The sequence below is a fragment of the Gallinula chloropus genome (assembly GCF_964237585.1).
Source record: "Gallinula chloropus genome assembly, chromosome: 22".
Taxonomy (NCBI): domain Eukaryota; kingdom Metazoa; phylum Chordata; class Aves; order Gruiformes; family Rallidae; genus Gallinula; species Gallinula chloropus.
Window position 1 is genome coordinate 7010750 of NC_140107.1, and position 21450 is coordinate 7032199.

General features: G+C 53.8%; 1 protein-coding gene across 1 annotated transcript in view; it reads right to left on the bottom strand.

Moving 5' to 3' along the window:
* Positions 1–21450, bottom strand: part of MACF1 (microtubule actin crosslinking factor 1) — a gene marked incomplete at its 5' end in the record, with an annotated part of 115078 nt that overhangs the window by 71751 nt on the left and 21877 nt on the right. Inside the window, 22 exons of the mRNA XM_084274435.1 lie at positions 474–5732; positions 8751–8886; positions 9340–9428; positions 9525–9677; positions 9865–9963; positions 10654–10761; positions 10870–10953; positions 11272–11434; positions 11610–11803; positions 12288–12426; positions 12596–12774; positions 13053–13222; positions 13741–13924; positions 14365–14491; positions 14806–14960; positions 16281–16433; positions 18525–18650; positions 18986–19081; positions 19524–19628; positions 20000–20161; positions 20554–20631; positions 20891–21019. Of these exons, the coding sequence (XP_084130561.1) occupies positions 474–5732; positions 8751–8886; positions 9340–9428; positions 9525–9677; positions 9865–9963; positions 10654–10761; positions 10870–10953; positions 11272–11434; positions 11610–11803; positions 12288–12426; positions 12596–12774; positions 13053–13222; positions 13741–13924; positions 14365–14491; positions 14806–14960; positions 16281–16433; positions 18525–18650; positions 18986–19081; positions 19524–19628; positions 20000–20161; positions 20554–20631; positions 20891–21019 (8088 nt within the window). The remainder of the gene's footprint in view (positions 1–473; positions 5733–8750; positions 8887–9339; positions 9429–9524; positions 9678–9864; positions 9964–10653; positions 10762–10869; positions 10954–11271; positions 11435–11609; positions 11804–12287; positions 12427–12595; positions 12775–13052; positions 13223–13740; positions 13925–14364; positions 14492–14805; positions 14961–16280; positions 16434–18524; positions 18651–18985; positions 19082–19523; positions 19629–19999; positions 20162–20553; positions 20632–20890; positions 21020–21450) is intronic.

A 21450-nucleotide genomic window follows, 5' to 3' on the forward strand; every position in this document is an offset into this window, starting at 1 on the left:
TGAGCCAGAAAAACAAGCAGAGCACCACAGGTGATTCTCTGCATCAGAGAAGGCATCGGTTAACACTGGCCCAGGATGGGGTCTTCCCATCACCAGCCTTGTATCAGGATTTACTATGGGGAAAGAAAACAGGGCTCTATTCCCAACAGAAGCTTAGGAATGGCAGGAGATCTCTGGGGTCATGGTGCCAGAGCCAAAAAAGGACCCTGCTTGTCACTCAGTTCTAAGTAAAGCTTGAGCAAAACAAAGCCACAACTCAGCCTTGAGTATCCCTGTTCATACATCAACCAGGTCCTCTGCCAAACTGATGGAGTAACATGGGGCTCCAAAGCCCGCTCCTCGTGTTCCAGCTGTCCTCTGTGCTGAGGACTGGATTTAACATGGGACACGTGCAAATAGCTCATTAAAAATAAAGTGAAAGGGAAAAACAACCCCCCAAAAAAAGGTGAAGTAAGAAAAAAGCATCAATTTACCTGGGCTGGCCTGGAGGATTGGGTCGAGGTTTCCAGCAGCTCCCCCTCCACTATCACGGGTAAGAGCAAGCCCCGGTCGCCAGGTCCTGGCTGCTTGGTCCTCTCCTGAGGGGTTTCTCCTTGGGATTTTGGGGGAATGGGGGCATGTCCTTGGCTTGGGCTGCTCTCCACTGCTTGTTCTCGCTGTGTGTCTTCTCTAAGCTCAAGGACTGCAGAGGTTTCCTGGACTTCTTGGGGTTCCTCTCTGATGATCAGTTCACCGGGCTGCTCGCTTGCTGCAGGGGTGGCACTGGGCTTGTCACAAGTGGCTTCCACCGTGGTGTCTCCATGCATCACCGTCTCCTCCAGGCTGAATGCCACCAAGGAGTCATGGTGATCTCTGATCCCACCTTGCATCACGTTTGGAGCTTCCCTCTGTCCCATTGGGATGAGGAATGCTTGACCCCCAGCGAGGTCTTCTTGATCTTTCTCAGAAATGGGTCCCTTCTCCCTTTCACCCCTCTTGCTCTCCCTGTGCTTTCTCTCAGCTGTGTCTCTTGCCAACCCAGCAGTAATTGTGGTGGTTTCATGTTTTGGTTCTGGTGCACTTGAGATGAAGTCCTCCTCCTCCTCCCCTGGAATTCCTTTGGATATTGGGAAAGGAAGGGACTGCTTTTCTGCAGCAGATGCCTCCGGCTGAGTGCTGTCTCCTGGGACACCAGCCTGCTTTGCTTTCTTCTTCTTGCTTCTCTGTCTTCGGGTAGGTTTTAGCTCAGTTTCCCTTGTTTTTTCTTGCTCAACAGAACCTTCTGCACCCAGTCTTGGGGTTTCTTCTTCGATGTGCCCGACAGTTTTCTTACCTGCAAGCTCATCTCCTGCAGGCTTCCCAGGGACGCCAATCTCGGGGGGTTCTGCAGGCTCTGTGGGACCCATCTGACCCTTCCCTTGGCCCATGGTAACAGAGTCCCTTGGGGCTGCTGGCATTACCCAGTCCAAGCTGCCCGCTCCTTGCTCAGAAGCCACCACTGCACCTTCTTCACCTACAACAACTCCCTCTGCACTTACAAACCCTCTCATCCTCCTCCTCTCCTCATCACCCTCTGCACTGTGCAGCACCTCCATGTCCAACATCAACTGTTCTTCCTCCCATCCCTCCACCTTCTCTGTCCCTCCCTCTACACCTTCTCTCCTCCTCTCCCCCCAAGCTGCCCTCACCTGGAAGCTGCTCTTTGCTGCCCCTTTTCCCACAGCCTGTCCTAACACCCTCTCTGAAGGGTACTCCTGGACCAGTCCAGCCCCTTCTTGGGCATGATGAGTTACACCACCCTCAGAAGTTTCTAGAGGCTTTGGTTTCCCTTCTGTCAGTCTCGTTGCGGGTCTCTTGGCACCAGCAGCTGGACCTCCAGCCACATCGTAGCTCATGGCTTCAGCTCCAGCTTTGTGCTCAGCACCAGCCTTGTGCTCAGCTCCACCAGCCTCCTCAGCAGCACTGGTAGAGATGATGACATCTTCCTGGTTTGGAGCTATTTCCTTTTTCTCCTGGAAAAGGTGGGGTCTATCCACTTTGCAGACCTCAGAACCCTGTTTGCCATTGGATATTTCTGCCTCCTGAAGAGCAGCAGCTAATTTTTGACTAATCAGTTTCTTTTCAACAGCTTCCTTTAAACTCAGCCTTTTCCCACCACTAGCATCAACGATTCCCCCCGTCCTCATCTGATTGGTGGCGATGAGTTTGGCCATGTCCTCATCCAGCAGCCCTCGCTCCACCGCAGCCCTCAGGGATAACCTCTTGCTGACAGTACCCTCCACTACCCCACCAGTGTCTGCCTGAGCCTGCAGCAACCTCAGAGTGGGCAGAAGGTCCACCTTCCCCAGCCTCACCGCCTCGGCGCACGTCAGCTTGTTCCCTGTCACCTCATCCCTGATGGCTCTGAAGGGATGGACCTCCAGATACCTCTGGCCAGATTCGATGTCAATTTTGCACTTCTTCACAAACTCTGAGTAGGGAACGAGCAGGCAGCTCTCAGGATCTACAATTCCTTCCTGCATTTCTGAAGAGGACAGAACTTTCTCCACCACCTGCTCAGGCACCAAGCCCTCCCGTGCAGCTCGACCGAGTGCCATTCTCTGCTCAGAAGCAGGATCAACAATGCTTCCACTGCCAGCCTGGATTTCTTGCACTTTCCTCTGGAATTCTGGACTGAGGAGCCCCAAGGATACTGCCTGGGGCAAGGGCAGTTTCTCCTTCGTCACTGGATGGACGTAGCCCTGCAGGCACACGCTTTCAGCTTTCAGGAGTTCATTACCTAAATCCTGATCAACCAAACCATGTTTCATCGCGTCGCTTGCCGAAAGCCTCATTCCAGACACGTGATGGATGATTCCTCCATCCCCAATCTGCTTGGTCAAGAGCTGAAAAGCTTTTTCCTTCTTCAGGAGCCCTTTTTCAACAGACTGAGCAACAGTCAAAGGCTGCTTGGTTTTGGGATCCACAATTCCTGTGGTCTCTGCCTGTAAGCTAATGAGCTTCTGCCTGGTCGCCTCATCGGTGCCTTTGCCTTTGGAAGCCTTCTCCAGCCTGACCAGCTCTTTCTGACTCGTTGGCTCTATGAGGCCTAGATTTGAAGCCAAAGTGACCGATATTTTTTTGCCACGTTTCAAGTCAACAATTCCTCCAGTCACCACTTGCCCTTCCAAGATCCTCAGTGCTGTTTCCTTATCCAGAAGGCCAACAGCAGCAGCATCCTTGACAGAGTAGACAAAGTTATTGCCTGGGTCAAGAACACCACTTATAGCTTTGTCGGATGCAAGTACCTTCTGGAGAAGCTTCTCATCCATCAGGCCCTCTTCAATGACATCTTCAGTGGTTAATGATTCACATGTATGTGAGTCAAAGAAGCCACTGAACATCTTCATCCTCTCCATCAGCTTCACAGCTGTGTGGCTGGGCACTACTCCACAGGCTACTGCTTCATTTAGAAGAAGAGTCTTGCCTGTCTGCTCATGGATGATGCCACCACTTTGGAGCTGTGTTAAGAGCATTTCCAGAGTGTCCTCTCCTTCCTGCTCTGCAGGGGCTGGCAGGGATGTCTCATCAACACTCTCATCATGTAATACTTCTCCCTGTTCCACTTCCAATTCACTCTCAGTGCTTTCACTTTGCCTCTCTGCTTGCTCTGCCTCTCCAGTTTTAGGGAGCACAATGTCTTCTACTCCCAGCATGCCATTCTCAGTTGTCTCCTCATTCAGCAAATGAATCTCTCTAACATCTGCTGCCTCTAGTTCAGGTTCCTCCACACCCTGAGACCTCTCTGCCATGACTTCCAGTCTATCTCTACTCTCTGAAACATCCATCGATATGTGGGTTTCACCTTCCACAACAACTGTCCTACTTTCCAATGCCCTCTTATGGTCTTCAACACTTTCCATTCCACCTACTGCAGTAGGCTTGGAGTCTTCTTCTGCTTCAGTCAACACTTCCTCTGCTTGTCTGAGTCCACTATCAAGGTCGTTGAGAGGTCCTGGCATTGATAATTGTACCTGATGCCTGTGCTTGCTTGTAGAAGTTACTTGCTCCCTTCCAAATTCAGCATCACTTTCACTCTTGATGGTGGCCCATTTGGTACAGATCTGCTCTTGCTCCTCCACGAGCAGGACATCTTCTGCATCCTCCAACAGGAGGCTTTCAGATCCCATCACTACCTCCCCGTTTTCCAAAGCAGTTCTGGGTGGCAGGACCTTTTCACTTTGCTCTTTTGAAGGAGCAGGTCGAAACTCAAGGTGCTGCAAAGCCAAGCCATTGCAAGGCTCTCTTTCAAGAGCTGCATTTGCCTTCATTTCCTCAAAGCCTTCACTCCCCTCCACCCTGTGGGCACAGGATCCATTCTCCTGGGTCTGGATGAGAGCTTTTGTGAGATTGTTCAACTCTCCATCTACTAAGAGCAGCTTCTGGCCATCGTGGATGTTGATGTAGCTGTGGGTCATTAAGTGGAACATCAGCTTTTCATCATCACTCCTTAGCAGAAGGTCACTTTGCTCTTTGTGACCTGTGGGGCTCCTCCCAGCAGAGCTCTGGCCATGCCTGCTTCTGTTTGGAGAGTCAGCAAGCTGCACGCTGGCCATGACATCAGGTATGACTGTTGACTTCAGCTGCTTCGCCACATCCCTCTCCAAGACACCATGTTCAACTGCTTTCTTCCAGGACAACACCTCAGTAGTTTCTGGTATGAAGACAGCCTTGATGAGCTGTCTCTTGTCAAGAATCTTGCAAACCATCTCTGTAGACAGAATTCCCTGCTCTAAAGCATCTGCAACTGGGATGATCTCCCCCGTCTCTGGCCACAGGAGCCCCATGAAGGACCACAGGGATTCCAGGACCATCAATGCAATCTCTGGTGCTACCAACTCTTTCCTTACAGCTTCATCAATTGTCAGTCTCTCTCCTGTGATGGTGTCAATGATGCCACCTGTCTGAAGCTGCCGGATGAGAAGGGTGCATGCCAAATCCTGGTCAATTAAATTATGTCTCACAGCCTCATCCACAGTCAGCCTATGCCCTGTCCTAGGGTCAACAATGCCACCAGCAAAGAGATGGGCTTCCAGCAACCTAACCATTACCTGCCTGTCTATCAGCCCTTCCTGGACAGCATGGAAGATGCTGACTTCTCTGCCCGATTTCAAGCTCACCATCCCACCTGCCAGCTGCTTGACTGGGAGCAGCCTCAGCCCAGTCTCATGGTGGATGATGCACCGGCCCATGAGTTTGGACAGACCGATCTTCTCAGCAGTGTTGGGGTCAATCAAATCTCTGCCACCCTCCAGGTGAGACAGAAGTCTGGAATGAAGCTGTGGGGTAAGGAGCCCTTCTTGCACCGCTGTCTCCATGCTGATTCTGCCCTGGTGGGCTTTAAAGCCTCCAGTGACGAGCTCAGCTTCAAGAATCTTTAGCCCAACAGTCTCACTGATCCTCCCTTCTTCTATGGCAGCAACGACAGGGAGGAGCTGCCTCCCTTCACACCTGACTTCTTCCACCTGCTGGAGAGCATCCTTCAATTCCTGCAGCATCTGGAATGTCCTGAGATTGACGACGTTTCTTGCCAGACCTTCCTCCAAGGAAAGCTGCTCGTTGGTCTCTGGAACAACTAAGTCAGAGGTGATAACCTGGGCCTCCAAGAGCGCGAGGCCGGTGTCCTGATCTATCAGACCTCTCTGCATAGCAACAGAGACAGGGAATATTTCTACTGTGCCCAGGTCGATCACTCCTGCCACTGCCTCGCTGCCCTAGAACAGAAAGAGAAGGAAAAGAATTAGACCAAAATTGAGGGCTTCCAGCACTTGGACAGTGTGAGTTCCAGGGAGGCCTCATGTTTGGTTGGGTTTTTTTTAAAAAAAAAAAAGTTTTTTTAAAAAAAACCCTAAACAGACCAGAAAGTGAGTCCCAAAGTGTCTGAAATGCAACTCCCAAGGCACCACAGCACCCACTGGTGCATTTGCTAGCTTGCACATTGCCAGCAAGTTCTAATGCTCATCTAGTCCATCACCCAGGCAGCACTGAGATCCACCAACAGTAACGCAGCAAAGCAGCAAGCAGCAAAACCCAGGAGTGCTCCTAATGCTCCATGGAGAAACAGAAGGAAGGAGACTGACAAAGCACACCAAAACCATTCACCAACTCCAGTTTTAAAGAGTAAAGATACCACAAATCCTACAAAATCCACTTTTTGTGGAGAAAAAAAAACAACCCCAAACAGAGAAATGTCCAGGGTATCCAGGAATTTCTCCCATCACTCCTGCCATGCTCTGAAACCTGAACATCCCAAGCAGATCTTGGGATGGCTGAGGAGCACCACAGAGCCCCGTGCCGTGGAGCAGCTCTGCAGCCAGCAGACCGGCCATGCATCGGGACAGGAGCACCACATGCAGGGCAGCTCCCCAGCACCACCACCAACACCCACTCTGCCCAGTGCCAGCACCTCCCAGTGGCCGTGCTATGGGGCGAGAGGTGAGGGGAAATGCAAGAAACTGGGAGGTCCCAGTATGGAAACAGTGATAAACTGGGAAGGACCACCCACTCTGGTGTTTCTGAGGTGGGGGGCTTTTTGTCTGGCTGAAAGGGAGGGTAAGAATTAAGATGACAAAGAGCAACAGCTCTCTGGAGGTTTGGGTTTCTCCCAGTCCCACTGGTCAGGTACCAGGTTGGCACAAGCACCAGAAGATTTTTGTGGGGATGGGGAAGGGGGAATCGGGGCTGTGGAGTGAATTCCTCTCGCATCCCTGACACTGGTGGCTGGGGGTGCTTTGTACCACGACGTGGCACAGCTGCAGCACTGCAGAGGATGCAGCCTGCACCAGGCTGGTTTGCAGAGCCATCCTCTCCCCCCCCGACCAAAGCCTTCTGCTTTGGAGATGGAGGTGAAGGGGGAGAGGATGAAGATGCTGGGAAAACCTACGGTCTTCCCCATCACCGCCAGACTCCCCCATGCGCGTTTGGAGATGAACAAGCCGTGGAGAGACAGAGAAGAGGAGGGGAGGGGTAAAAAGAGAAAGAAAAAAGGAGATGGGAAGGAGAAAGGGGGGGTGTAAAAGGCTTTTACTTACCCGAGTTGCAGGGTGTGCCTTGAGCAGTTAAAGACAGAGCCTTATGGAGCAGCTCAGCCGTATCACACACAGTGTAAAGCTTGGGTGTTAGCGTCCAGCATGCGACTGTTTTGTTTGCAAAAAGAACCCCCCACACACAGGTCGTCCTCTTTGGCTTTGTGGGGTTTTGTTTGTTTAAATCCCAGAGGGTTAGTTAAACTTGTAAGCAAGGATGTCAGTTAATCTTAAAAACAGTTGACATGAAACACAAACTGTACAGGGACACATCATGCTCAATTTAGCGCGTTCTGCTCGGCTTCTGGGTTTTTTTTTTCTGGGTCTTTTCTAATTTCTCTTTGACAGTTGGATGTTTCCAGCAAGCAAATGTTAAAAAGAGTTCCTCAAGCTCCCTCTACAGTGAAGCAACCGCACCGCACAAAGGACCATCTCTAGATGGGGAGCTGAGGCCCCGCTGCTGTCTCTCCTCTTGTTTCCTGGGCTTTGTAGAGAGCGTGAGTGAAAACTGTTTGAGCTCAAAGCACGCTCATGCTGCATGAAAACAACCCTGGAAAAGGGCTGTAAAGTTATTTTCCTACCTAGGCAGGAGGAAAAGGGAAAGGAAAAGGCATCCTTTCCATAGGCAGGCTGCTCTCCTGGCAGCAGCAGCAACATTAAAGCCATCATGCCTTAGTGGCAATTAATGAGTCTGTTTACTCCTCATTAAGCTCGCTGCTGCCAGCACAAGGGCTTGCAGGAGAAAGTGTTTACTGCACCAAGCCACACAGGATGTGCTATGAAGTCTGATTTGGAGAGAAATAGGTGTTTAGGTGAAAGCTGGATGGGCAGATTTGAAAGCAGCAGCCCCGGTGCCTTCTTCCCATGAGCAGCTCAAACAGGGCTTCACTCACGGACCCAACAGCCACAACCTGTGTCCAGAGCTGAGCGGGCTGTTGCTTCAGAGTACAGGGAGCCAGCAAGCACACACACAAATATATCCATCGACACATGTATATACACGGATATAACACGCACACGTATATCTGTGAATGACCCGAGACAGCTCATAACAGGCAATAAGGATGCGCTTCCAGCCCTCCCAACCTAATGGAACAAGGATGGGGACTGATGGGGTGCATGTGAGCCAGCAATGGGTCCAGCTATGGGCTGTGAAGGTCTCCCAGGCCAGCTGAGGACCTGGATGGTGTTGTTGTCTCCACTGTGAAGAGCGACTTCACCCAACCACAGCCGAGACAAGCCCTGAGATACACAAGGCTGCACAGACACAAGGACCTTCTGCAGAAACCTGCCTGCCTTCTTGTGTCTCCCACAAGACAGAGCTCTCTCTGTGGTTAAAGCTCTCAGAGGGCGCTCCTCAGGGGCTTGCTGAGGGGACAGCTTCCAGGAACAAAGTCCATCTACACCCTTGCCAACCGAGCGCCAACAAGCCAACCCCTGTGCACAGGGCAGAGCTCTGATGAAAACCACAGTGAAGGACGGCCTGGAAGGCAGCAGGTAAACAGCTCCTGCTCAGCCTCCAGCCCAGCCTGGAAGCTTTGGGTGACACATGGACAGAAGAGAAGGGAGGGCGACCATGTGCAAGTAAGAAAGTCAACGGGTTGCGAGCACCCGGTGCCCGCGAGACACACAACCAAGGAAAACCTTTTCCAGACCCTGAGAGCGCCCTGTGCCCGTGCAGCCACGGGACCGAGCTGGGACCAGTACCTTGTGTTCTGTCTCCTGAGCCAGCTGGCTCTGGAGCTGCTGGAGCTGCTCCGTGGAGTCGCTGCAGAGCGCCTGGTAGGTCTCCTTCAGAGCACCGACCTGAGCAGCAATCTGTTCCTTCTCTGGGTGGGAAAGCCTGCGCGGGGAAGGGGAAATCTCTCAGGGAAACTGCATGAACCAGCTCCCCTCAGAATAAACACGTTCTTCCAAGTGAAGGGAAAGGCCAAACCCATCCCAAATCCCCTCTTTCCCACTGCCAAACTCCTTGCCTGGCACAGCTAAACCCAACAAGGGCAACTGTGCTCAGCAGAGCATTGGAACCAGCAAATCCCCAAATCCGAAGGGTTGGGTTGCCACTAAAGGGGTTTCATATTGTCCCAGTGGGATACAGGGTTTGCACATTCCACAGCTCTTCTTGCAGGTGAGGAAAAGGCAACTTTCACAGAGCTCATCAGAGTTTTGCAGTTGGAGTGGGGCACTGAGCCCCAGGGACACCAGCCTGGGGGCTCTAAGGTAGCTCAGCTCTGCCATCCCCCCGCAGCTCTCCCTAATCACCCCTGTCCCCCTCCAGACCTTGAGCCACACTCACTTGTGGCTGTGTTTTGCCAGGAAGATTTGTGAAGTTTTGATGGCCTCTGAGACCTGCTCCTTCTTCGCAGCCAGCTCCTCGTTCAGAGCCTGTCCAAAAGAGAAAAAGGAAGAAAGAAGCTTTAATTCAGCTGTGGAGCAAGAGCAGAAGGTAAAGACCCTGCCCAGTGGTGGTCCCCAGTTCACCTGCTGCTCCGAGATGGATTGCTTGATGTCACCCAGCTCTCTGCTCCTGGCACCAGGCATCCTGCCTTGCGTGCTCTGCTTCAAGCCCAGGGCCCAGCCCAGGAGCTCCTTCACTTTGTCCACATGCTCCTGCTTCTCTTCCTCCACTACTTTCTGCAAACAGAGGTTGGGAGGGGGGGGAAGGTAACCATGTCAAAGGGACCCCAGATTTCCAAAGGCAGAGAGGCTCTCCAGAGCAGCACCCCAGGATGTAACCTGAACATGGAGCAGCATCCTTGGGGGTGTTGGGAAATCAGCCAGCACGCTTGGAACAGAGTTCTGCTCCATACATCATCCTTACCTCCTCCTCCTCCAGCCGCCGCAGAGCATCGCTGATGTACTTCACGTGCTGTGTGGTTAATGTCACCAGAGCCGTGTAACGCGTCCGCAAATCCATGAACTGTGAGGGGAGAGAGGGAACAAACGGGGCTCATCAGTCCTGGCTGGGTGCTGTATTGTACAGGAAAGGACATGGATGAACCATGCCTGGCTCAAGAAACCTCCAGGCCCCTCACAGAGGCGGTACAACACCAGTGAAACACAGCAAGTCCAATGGGGAGGGCTGTGGCCACACAGGGAATGCAGCACAACACTGGAGTGAAGAGTGGGGGGACTCTGATCATGGGTGCTGGGCCTGATTCTCTGCTCGCACAGAGATGGCTAAGCAGAACCTTCACTATCCCAGGGTCTCCTGAGTTGGAAGAGACCCATAAGGATCATCAAGTCCAATTCCTGGCTCCACACAGGGCCAACCAAGTCAGAGATGGGACTGAGTGCATCAATACGGAGCAGACAGGACCCTGGGTCCCTAAAGTTCTCCTCCCAAAGACCCACAACCAGTAACACTGTGTGGCAGTCTGGCTATTTAGCTCAGCAGGCTGAATGGCTGAGCTGACCCCCTGGTTTTAACCCCAGGATTCCCAGGAGTCTGGTTATTTCACACTTGGTGCTTAGAGCACTAAGCCATCCTCTCCAGCTACTGGAAAAACCAGTGAGGGTGGAAACAAGATAGCTGGGCAGAAAGGAGCCCGTTTCACAGAGGCTGTGTGGTGGAATCCCCCCTCACAAGGGTGGGTGGGTGTGCTCCTACCTCCTGGGTGATGGCATCCGAGGAGGAGAGCATGCGCCGGCGCTTCATGGGAGACTTCTGGTGCGATTCAACAAACGCCCTGTACGTCATGAGCTGCAGCTCATAGTCCTGCAAACACAACCAAGGGTGGAGAGACATGGAGCAGGTGAGATGCCAACCGTGCTGCGGCCATTTCTGCCCAGCCAACCTTATCTAGGAGCAGAAGGGAGCCTGTACCTTGACAGCAGCTGAGTATTGCTGGGAGTATTTCTGACACTGGTCCAGTTTGGCTTGATTCTTCTCGATTTCTGCAGCCAAAGCCTTCAAGAAAATTCAAAGCAAAAGAAAAAATGGTTGTCAGGATTGTGGCTGCAGGCAATGGGCTGAATTTCAGTCCCCAGCCCCACCACCCACCCCATCTTTGGGTAAAGTCTTTATACTCTTCAATTCTCTATGCAAGGGTTCTCTACCTCAAGCTAGGCAGAGTTTCTCTGTTTCCCAGACACCCAGCTCCAGCCTGTAACCTCTACCCCACTGTGTTCCCTAGTTTTGAGCTCACAAATGGAAAGACTCAACAAAAGAAAAGCAAGGACATGGTCACCGCACCGACCGCCCCTCTGAGACAAGACCCCGCCTCACCGTTTGCTGGCTGAGCTGCTCCGACAGCACCCGACTGTCCTCTGCCTGCCCAGGCTTCATCAGCTCCTGCTGGACTGTGATCTCCTCGATCCAGTGGATCAGGGCGCTGTGGCACTGCCGGTAGTCACTCAGCACCTCCTGGATGTTCTCCAGCTCCGCGTGGCTGAGAGAAGAACCAAGATAAGTTAAGAGGGTGAAACGCCACCGTAGGCTACAGGGATTGTCCCGGCCACTAGTGGGAATCCCATGTGGAAAAATACTGCTGCTAACGAGCCTGATCCATGCTCTCAGCTGAAGCATGGAAGGAAATCTGCCAAAGGAGGCAGGAGGTTTCTCACCGGGTCTCAACCTGGGCACAGACTCGCTGCCAGCGATCCCACAGCTGGCTTCCCTTCTCCTGATAGCGCTCCAGGTCGATGCTGCGCTCCTGTCTCAGCCGGTAGAGCTGCTCGCCCACTGCCTTCGCCTTCACCATCTCCCCCTCCAACGTGGAGAAGATGGAGCTCTTGTCCTTCACTTCTCCAAGCCATTGCTGCAAAACCAGCATGAGAAAACACTGGTTCAAGGCCCAGGAAAGCAGAAAGCATGTGAAATCAGAGATGCCTTCCAGCCTGGAGTGGAGAAGCCTGAGAAGCTGTTTATACTCCCCCTCTTCTTAACCTGCAAAGAACTGGCTGATTACAGGAGGTACCAAACGGAGAAGACCACATTCCCAGCTTGCAGCAAGGCAGATGGGTTCAGGCCCTGTCCTACAGCAGGACATGGAGCTGCCAAGGTGCTCACACATGTCAGCACATGTCCCATGAGAGGGCAAAAGCCACAGCAGCTCCTTCACCTGTCTGGAGCAATATAAGGGATCCCACAAGCAGCACAAAATCCTCCCGTACAGCTATACTGAGGTGAGAGAAATGGGGTACAGCTCAAATTCAGCAGATAAAGGGATGATCCCTGCTTAAAAAACACCAAAGCCTTGGCCTGTTTCTACCTGCCCACCCTGGGAAGGGACCACCACCAACCTGTAAGGCCGTTCTGTGAGACTGAATAGCTGCCAGGTCGGCAGGCACGGCTTCTTCTTGGCTCAGCTTAACCTCGTAGCCCTTGACCAGAGACTCAGCTCCCTGGGTGTTACGGATAATAACATCCACTGTCTTCAACCTGGCAGATCAAACAGAGGCACCACAATGACATCCACAGCTTCAGGGAGATCCTCTCCATCCCCAGGCTGTGCCACAGAGGGACGGAGCTCAGGGCCACCACAAAGGTCTTTGGCTGAATCAGGTGGATACAAAAAGGCAATTGGGAGGAAAGGCACGTCCTGACTCACTTGTCCAGGTAGATTGTAGACAGCCCGTGCATCTGATCCATCTTGTTCACCACCAAGTCCAGTTCAGAACGCAGGTTGGGGGTGCTGGACCCCGCGGGCGCCTTGTCAAGGAAACTGCAGCATCTCTCAGAAACGAACCGCAGCTCCGACTGCAGCCGCTGCAGCTCCTCCTGCATGCGCTGCCGGAGGAGGGGAGGAACATTGAAGGAGAGCCCGAGCAGGAGGAGAAAGAGCAGGATTGCCCTCAGGAAAGGAGCAGGGTCTAAACTGAAGCAGGGAGCCCACCCCAGGGAGGTTTCCCACTACTTTTCATACAGCAAGACCCTCTCAGACCCCCACCCAGTCTCACACCCACCAACCCACACGTTCACCCTGGGAAAGCTCAAAGCTTTTCAGTGCATGTTAAAGACCAGCAGCCACCACCCCTCTCTGCCCTCCTGCTCCCAGCAGGACCGACCTCCTGCTCTGCGATGCGGATGGTGTTTTCCTGGATAGCATCGCTGTCCGCCCGGGCGCTGCTGGGGGACTGGATTCGGCTCACCAGCCTCTGCTCACACTCCTCCAGGTGCAGACGGATATTCTTCAGCTCCGAGAGATACGTCCTGGCCACGGTCTCATCCTTGTCCTCTGCGAGTGACAGACAAACCAGAACAGCAGCTCAAACAACTCTGGCCAGTATCTGACCTGCTGGGAGCCCTGGAGCCAAGCTCAGCAGCGTGCCGGCACCGAGGCGCTGGGGTCTCTGCTCAGATGGAAAACAAATCAATCAAATCATTGTGCTCAGAGGCAGCTGAGAAGGAGTCATGGTCCTCAGTCTTAGGAGGACTCATGTACAGCATCCTAAGCTCAAGTGCAGGAAGAGCTGCCTGTGAGAGCCCATTCCAAAGACCAACCCCATCTGCAGCAGTATTAGGGTAAGAGGACTCAGCAGTTAAACTGAAGCTGCAGAGCCAACCCCTCTCTGCAGGAACATTGCTGGACAAAGGCCAACCACTTGAATGGATGGAGAAATAAAGGGAGCAGCTGCTCACCCCATCAACCAGCGAGCTCAGAAAAGAGGAAAAAGAAAACGAAGCCATCCCATAAATCCTTCGTTCATGAGTCCCCGCAGCTCCTGGTTAATCCATCAGCCCTTTGAAGCTCACCGTTCTCCATGGACTCCAGCAGCTGCCGGATGTGTTCCTTGGAAGACTCCACTTCCTCCTCCAGGCGCAGCCGGTCCGACACGGAGAAGAGCTCGGAGTCCCGGCTGTCCTGCAGGAAGTCCTCGTAGTGTGCTTGGAGGCTCTTCACGGCTTGCTGGCACTCCCCTTGCGCCAAGGATCTGAGCTGTGGGTGGAAAAGCAGCACATCTAACCACCATGAACAGGTCCCTGCACGCTGCCCAAAGCCACCCTCTCTGGCCACACAAAGCCCCCAACCACCCAAAGCCACCCTCCCCAGCTCCATCATCTTCATTTGAGTATTTCCTCGTTAGAGCAGAGAAGACAAGCTCCCCCCTACTCAGCCCTGATGAAACACGGAGTCCACAGGTGCTTATTGCTGCTCAGCAGCAAACAACTGGTGCTCTACGTATTGGGAAGAGTCGGACTGCACAGAACCCCCACGCTCAGGTTTACCCACTGTTTGAGGTGCAGACACCCCTGGTTTTCCCAACCTCACAGTCTCTGGTCTTCCCTAGAACACCCCTTGTTCTCCTCAGCCCCAAAAAGAAGCCTGGACAGTGATCAGCACAACGCTGGGACCAGGCAGAGAACTTCCCTCCATACCTTCTCCATGCTGAAGCTCTGCACCAGGGCTATGTCCTTCCGCAGGTAGTTCCAGGAGATGAGGCTCTTTGTGTTCATGTGGAGCTGGTGCCACAGTGCCATGACTTTCTGGTACAGCTGTTCCACCCTGCAGAGGGAAGGAAGGAGCAGGTCCATCAGCATTGTACCTCCCCAGCACATTCAGCCCCAGACCAGTCAATCCACCACCAGACACCCCTCCACCCAAACCTCCATCTTCTCTTCCACAAGCTAACGGAGATGTTGCTTCAATGGAGCCTGCAGACACAATCCCCTGAGAGATCCCTTCCCTCACCCCGAATCTGCTGCACCACCCACTCCTGTTCCTCCAGCCCAGCTCCCCTCCCACTCCCACCCCAGAACTGTCCCCTCCCGTGCCATCAACCCCCTCCTCATCTCTGTGCCTCAGAACCACCAAGTTACCTGTTGGCCATCTCAATGGCCTCTTTGTTGGGTGGTGGGATCAAGAAGCAGACAGATGGCACCATGGCCTCGTTCCCCGTGGGGCTGATCACCTTCCACTTAGTCCTCTGGGAATTGTCCTCCAGCACACACTCATCGTTCCTGCAGATGGTGATCTGGGGCGGCACCGACACCACCGGCCCATCAGAGACCAGCAGCGGGGCTGCACACCCCTGCCCATGCTGCCAGCACCCCTCCTGGGCCCGAGACAGCTCCCATAAATAGATACAGATATATACATATATATATATATATATATCTTAACCAAGAAAAAGCCTGGGATAGTGCCAAGTGGTGCAACACATTCATGCCCAGAGAGGAAGGGACAAAGAAGTGGAACAGAGTTGGGTCCCACCCCATGTTTATCTGCCTGAGGATGGTGATGTCCATCTTCCTGGGGAAAAGGAGTTCAGCTCCTGCCCAGAATAAATCTGGAAAGCTGCTCCAGGAGAAACAGCCGTGCTACTGCCCTCCTCTTGTCTTCCCACTCCTCTTGTCTTCCCACTCCTCTTGTCTTCCCACTCCTCTTGTCTTCCCACTCCTCTTGTCTTCCCACTCCTCTTGTCTTCCCACTCCTCTTGTCTTCCCACTCCTCTTGTCTTCCCACTCCTCTTGTCTTCCCACTCCTCTTGTCTTCCCACTCCTCTTGTCTTCCCACTCCTCTTGTCTTCCCACTCCTCTTGTCTTCCCACTCCTCTTGTCTTCCCACTCCTCTTGTCTTCCCACTCCTCTTGTCTTCCCACTCCTCTTGTCTTCCCACTCCTCTTGTCTTCCCACTCCTCTTGTCTTCCCACTCCTCTTGTCTTCCCACTCCTCTTGTCTTCCCACTCCTCTTGTCTTCCCACTCCTCTTGTCTTCCCACTCCTCTTGTCTTCCCACTCCTCTTGTCTTCCCACTCCTCTTGTCTTCCCACTCCTCTTGTCTTCCCACTCCTCTTGTCTTCCCACTCCTCTTGTCTTCCCACTCCTCTTGTCTTCCCACTCCTCTTGTCTTCCCACTCCTCTTGTCTTCCCACTCCTCTTGTCTTCCCACTCCTCTTGTCTTCCCACTCCTCTTGTCTTCCCACTCCTCTTGTCTTCCCACTCCTCTTGTCTTCCCACTCCTCTTGTCTTCCCACTCCTCTTGTCTTCCCACTCCTCTTGTCTTCCCACTCCTCTTGTCTTCCCACTCCTCTTGTCTTCCCACTCCTCTTGTCTTCCCACTCCTCTTGTCTTCCCACTCCTCTTGTCTTCCCACTCCTCTTGTCTTCCCACTCCTCTTGTCTTCCCACTCCTCTTGTCTTCCCACTCCTCTTGTCTTCCCACTCCTCTTGTCTTCCCACTCCTCTTGTCTTCCCACTCCTCTTGTCTTCCCATCGCCAGCCACCACAGAGCTCATCCCAAACCATCCCTTGGCTGCTCCCCTGCCTCCCCTTCCAAAGCCCATCCAGCTCTCACCTCGATCTGCCGATAGTCACACACGGCCTTGATGGGGATCGTGCTCTTCACGAGATGCTCTGGGTTCCTGGGCCGGAGCTGGACGATGGTTTTGGATCGTCCCACCAGGCTGGCGACAGAGCTCTTCGACTGGATGAGCTGCTCCTTCTCGTCCTGGCAGAGAGAAGGATGAAGGAAGGGTTGCTCAAGGCAAGGGAGAAGAGATCTGTCCCAGGCACCTCAGCACCCCCCCCACCCCAACGCTGGCCTGCAAGAGCTACGCTGGGATCTCACGGGTTGAGCAAACATGTCAGGAGGATCCTGCTGCCCTAAGGGGATGGGAAGAAGGGTCAGGAGAGATGGGATGGAAAGGAGATCTGATGTCAGGTCAGCAGTGGGACCTCTCCACTCACACTCCCTGCAAAGCCACATGCACGCCTCTGGTTTGATTGCTGCTCAGACAAGAAAACACTGTGTCTCAGAAGGGGGAAAAAGACAACACATCACACACCAAAATTAGCGTCCCAGGGGGTGCAAGGGGCCAAGAGCAGGACAAGCTCCAGCCCAGAGCCAGGGGCAGGTAGCTGTCTGTAGGAGACAACAGAAGCATGCTCCCTCTTCTAAAGCAAAGGGTGATGCTGTGTTTAAACCAATGGCTGGAATGGGCATAGGATGAATTATGAGGATAAAACATCTCAGGAGAAGGGGCTAGCAGTGGAGTGATCACACAGGTCTCTGGGATGGGGCAGAAATTTGCCAGTTGCAGGAAGTGCCCATGGTGTTCAGTGATGGGACCACCTGGGGAACTGGTGACAAAGCTCCCCTGAAACAGCTCCAGCGCCGACGGAGACGTGTGCGGATCACGACACTGACAGCTTGTGGATTAGCAGCAGCTCAGCCCGTTCTGGCTGTAAAAATTCCACTAGGATCCCAGAGAAACGTTCTCCCTCATGCGTGGTGGGGCTTTCGGGGTGGTTAGTGTGCTAACAACGGGCAGGGGGAGTAGAATGGTTTAGAAAAGAAAAAACAAACCCAAAAAAAAAATGAAAAGAAAACAAGAAATGATTAAAGAAACTACCTGTGCCTGTCCCAGGGAGCATGATTGGAAGAAATACAACTTTAACTTATCAGGTAAGGAAGAATAATATAGCTGAGCTCAGGGCAGCAGCCCCTGGTCTGAGGTCGTGGCTGCTTTCTGGCTGCCCAGCTGAGCCTCTCCCACCCCAGACAGCTCCAGCCAGGCTCCTGCTGTTGCAGGGCTTGTAAACAGGGACCCCAGACGGGCTGCTCTGTGTCCTGGTAGCGCTGGAGGACAGACCAAGAGGACCGCGACAGGGGATGGGACCTCCCAGGCTCCAGGAGAGAAAGACAGCGAGCTCTAGCCCAGCTGATGCCCCTCCATGAACACCCAGTAACTGGAATGGAAAAGGGTGGTGTGCCCAAAAAGCGAAGCCAAAGCAGCCACCTGCCACAACTCTCAAATGTCACCTCCTTCCACTTCCACCAGCGGCTCAGCAGCAGACCCCCAGCCCACATCCTCCCCCAGCCCTGGTTTGCAGGCCCCCCCGACGCTCTGCTCCTTGGCTTTTCTTCCTAGGCTGGGCTTTTCCAGGCCCACTCAGACGAGAAGATCACAGCTCCATTGCCCACCACCTGCTCTCGGCTCCACTGCAGCTAAGCCAGGCCGTGTGATCAGAGATCAGCGCTGCCGAGCCCCCACCGGGCTGCCCTGGCTCCCCCCTCACGGCTCAGCACGAGGGATTAACAGCAGATCTGGATATAAAGCGCATGTTTCTCCACGTCCCACCACGCTCCAAGCATGCGCCAGCTTGGGAGCAGCAACAGGAGCATCCTATGGGCTCTCCCTGACGTCTCCAGCAGCAGAACACAGCTGGACACACGACCAGCTCCATGCAGACCAGGATGGCATGGTGGCACTGGTGGGAACTGGTGGGCAGTAACCAGCTCAGCCATTTTACTTTGCCACATCTCAAGCTATGAGCTGGCGCAGGCAGCACACACCGCCAGGACACAGAAGGATGCTGGTGAAAGCCTTTAAACACCACCAGCCCTGGAACAACCCAGGTCCAGCTAACCACAAGCAGCATTACACCCACACAGCCCACACCCACGTCCAACAATGTGCAGGAGCTCCAACAAGAAAGCAGAACGTTGCCCCAGGTGGGGAAAGCAGCCACGTTACACGTGAAACCGCGTCGCTGGGGGAGTGAAACGAGCTCACTTTGGGGATGTCAGAGCACCCACCATGGAGTCCTGCAGCAGGTCCTCCAGCCGCGTCAGGCTCGTGTTATGGTCACAAGAATACTTCCTTTTGATGGAGTCCTGCAGGTTGCGCAGGTAGGTCTCCGACTCCCGGGCGTCGCTGAAGAACTGTAAAGGCAAAGAAAAGGGTGATGGAAACTTGGAGGAGTCCACAGAGCCACAGAGCTGCAGGTGTGGGAGTACCCCGCTGTCCCCTTGGGGCTGCCAGGCAGAGAGCATCCCCCAGGGATGACAGAACTACAGAGAAGCTGATCCTTTTTCGCCCTAGTGAGACATCCCAGAGGGGGATGAAAGGAGAAAGAGATGGTTCAGGGGAAAGCAACCCCATGAGCACCAAATCCCTCCCCTCTCCCCCAAAAAGGGAACGGCAGCGTATGAAGCTGATGCAACAGGACGCAGCTGACTGCAGCCCAAGGGAATCCCAGCTGCCCTTTCCCAAGTACCTGGAAATAGGCAGCGTTCTCCTTCACGTGCTGTTCCACGCAGAGGCAGAGCTGCTGGATCCACTGCCACTGGGTCTGCACAGCAGCACTGTAGGCCTGAGGAACACACACAGCAAGCATGAACCATGAGTGATTCGCAGCCAGGGAGGATGTGGTGCAATGAACACAAACAGGCAGCAGCTGCTGCACCCAGGAGGGTTTGGGCATGGCCAGGAGTCAGGATACCCCAGACTGGCCATGCTGAGGGTTGTTACAGGTGTAGGTTTGTTTCCTCCCACCCCAGAGGAACCTCAGGGAGAAGTGTGTCCCCACAAGCATGGCTGACTCCACACCAGCCAAGGCCGTTCCCACATCACCTCAGTGCAGGGAAAGGCTCCTGCTCCCTACAGCAGATCAGTGCCTTGATCTGAGGTGGGGAGTATCTGGGAAAAGCCTTGAGCTTCTCATTGCACTCCCCAGACTCAAATGGCTCTGTCACAGGCAGCAGCTCTCCCAATCCTGGGGGTGAAGATTTGCTGATTTTTTGGGGCTCACTCACCTCTACAGTTTGCTTGGCCGGGTGGTTCTCCAGAGACAGCAGCTCGGCTGTGTCTTGGAGAGAGCGGATGACATCCTGCTTCTCTTCCAGCTCTGTTGTCAGCTCCTGCAGGAAGGACACAAGTCTGACTCTCTGCTGTGAGCACTCAGAGTACGTGTCCGACTGACACAACACGTAGCAGGGGAGCAGGTCTCAAGGACCCCAGCAGGGTTTACAGGAGCCCTACAGCTGATTCCCATTGGGACATCTCCTGTGCGTTGGGATACCTCCTGAAACTTGATTGAACAGACCCTTTTTTACACATTCTGCTTTAGGGAGAGCTCTTTCATCAGCTGCACTCATGAACTACAAGCTCAATGACTTGGTTAGGGAGCATCAAACCTCTGGGGACTCCAGATCTCTCAGCAGTCAAAGGCCCCACAGCAGCAGCAGCGCAACCAAGAGTGCACCCATCCCAGCAGCCAGGTCCCACTCACCAAGAAGTAGTTTCTCTTGGCTGCAATGTTGGGGTTGTTGTCGCTCCAGTCATAGGCCAGTTCCTCCTCCTCCTTCTCGTTCAGCCAGATCAGCTCAGCGGTGGCCCGAGACACGAACCCGTGTAAGCTCTGGAGGTGCCTCAGCCGGAAGCTCGAGGTTTCCTGAGCACAACAAAGTGACATTCCCCTTCCCTGATCTGAAGGCAACTGGTTTCTTTCCCTCCCTCCCCAGGACTGAAGCAGGGATGCCTGGGGCCAGGGATGCTCAGGGTGGGGCAGGGATGCTCCAGGGGGACAGGGATGCCTGGGTGCAGGGATGCTCAAGGGACAGGGATGCTCTGGGGCCAGGGATGCTCAGGGGGGCAGGGATGCTCCAGGGCAAGGATGCCCAAGGGACAGGTATGCTCTGGGGCCAGGGATGCTCAGGGGAGCAGGGATGCTCTGGGGGGACAGGGATGCCTGGGTGCAGGGATGATCTGGAGCAAGGATGCCAAAGGGACAGGGATGCTCATGCTCCCCAGGCAGTGCTAGAAGCCCACTCCAACCCCACTCACCATCAGCTTGCAGTACTGTGTCTCCAGCTTGCCAAGTGTCTCTGTGTAGCTGGCACGGAAATTTTGGGACATTTTACCCTGAAGGACAAAAAATGCCCCTGTTACCTGACCTGGGACGGCATCGCCTTGAGACCCCATCTCCAAAGCTTTTTCCTCAGCTTTGTTGGGAGCAAGAGGAAGCACAGAGGGTGGCTCAAGGCAGTGTCCTCTTGCACCAGACTGGCTTTAATTCAGAAGCTCTGTCCTTAAAAAAAATCTCTCTAACTTCATCCATGAGAGTTGACGCCGATGCCCCCACCTTCCCATGCACTGTGTCACCCAGCCCATGTCCCCATACCTCGTACATCCTGGCCTCCTTCACGCTGGCACCCAGGTCCTCCACGCTGGTGTGGACGTGCCGCTGGGTCTCCAGTTGAGTTTCCACACTTGGCAGGTCGCTCCCCCACTCTGCCCGCTCCAGTCTCATCTGAAACAGGCCGAGAGGTCCCAGTCAGCACTCCTCGTCTGCAGGAGCACATCTCAAAAGGACACAAGGGCAAGAGAAACCTCCCAGGTCACTCAAGAGGGGAAAAACCACCACACCAATTCTGGGACAGGGTCCTACAGCTCCAACACTGAACGATTCCCAGGACAGCACAAGCTTCCTAAGACCACAGAGCATCACAGGACTGACTGGATCAGCACAGATCTGCTTCCAGCTTTGAAAGGATCTTTCTGACACTGATTGAACAGCAGGACCAAGAGAGAAAACCCAAAAGTGCTGGTGTTCTCTAGCAACTCTGAACCACCAAAGCAATTATTTGGAGATAAAAGCAGGAAAAAGCCCAGACCAGCTTCCAACCTGCCCACATCAGTGTGAGCAGAGGCAGGTAACATGGCCCAGGGAGCCAGCACTCA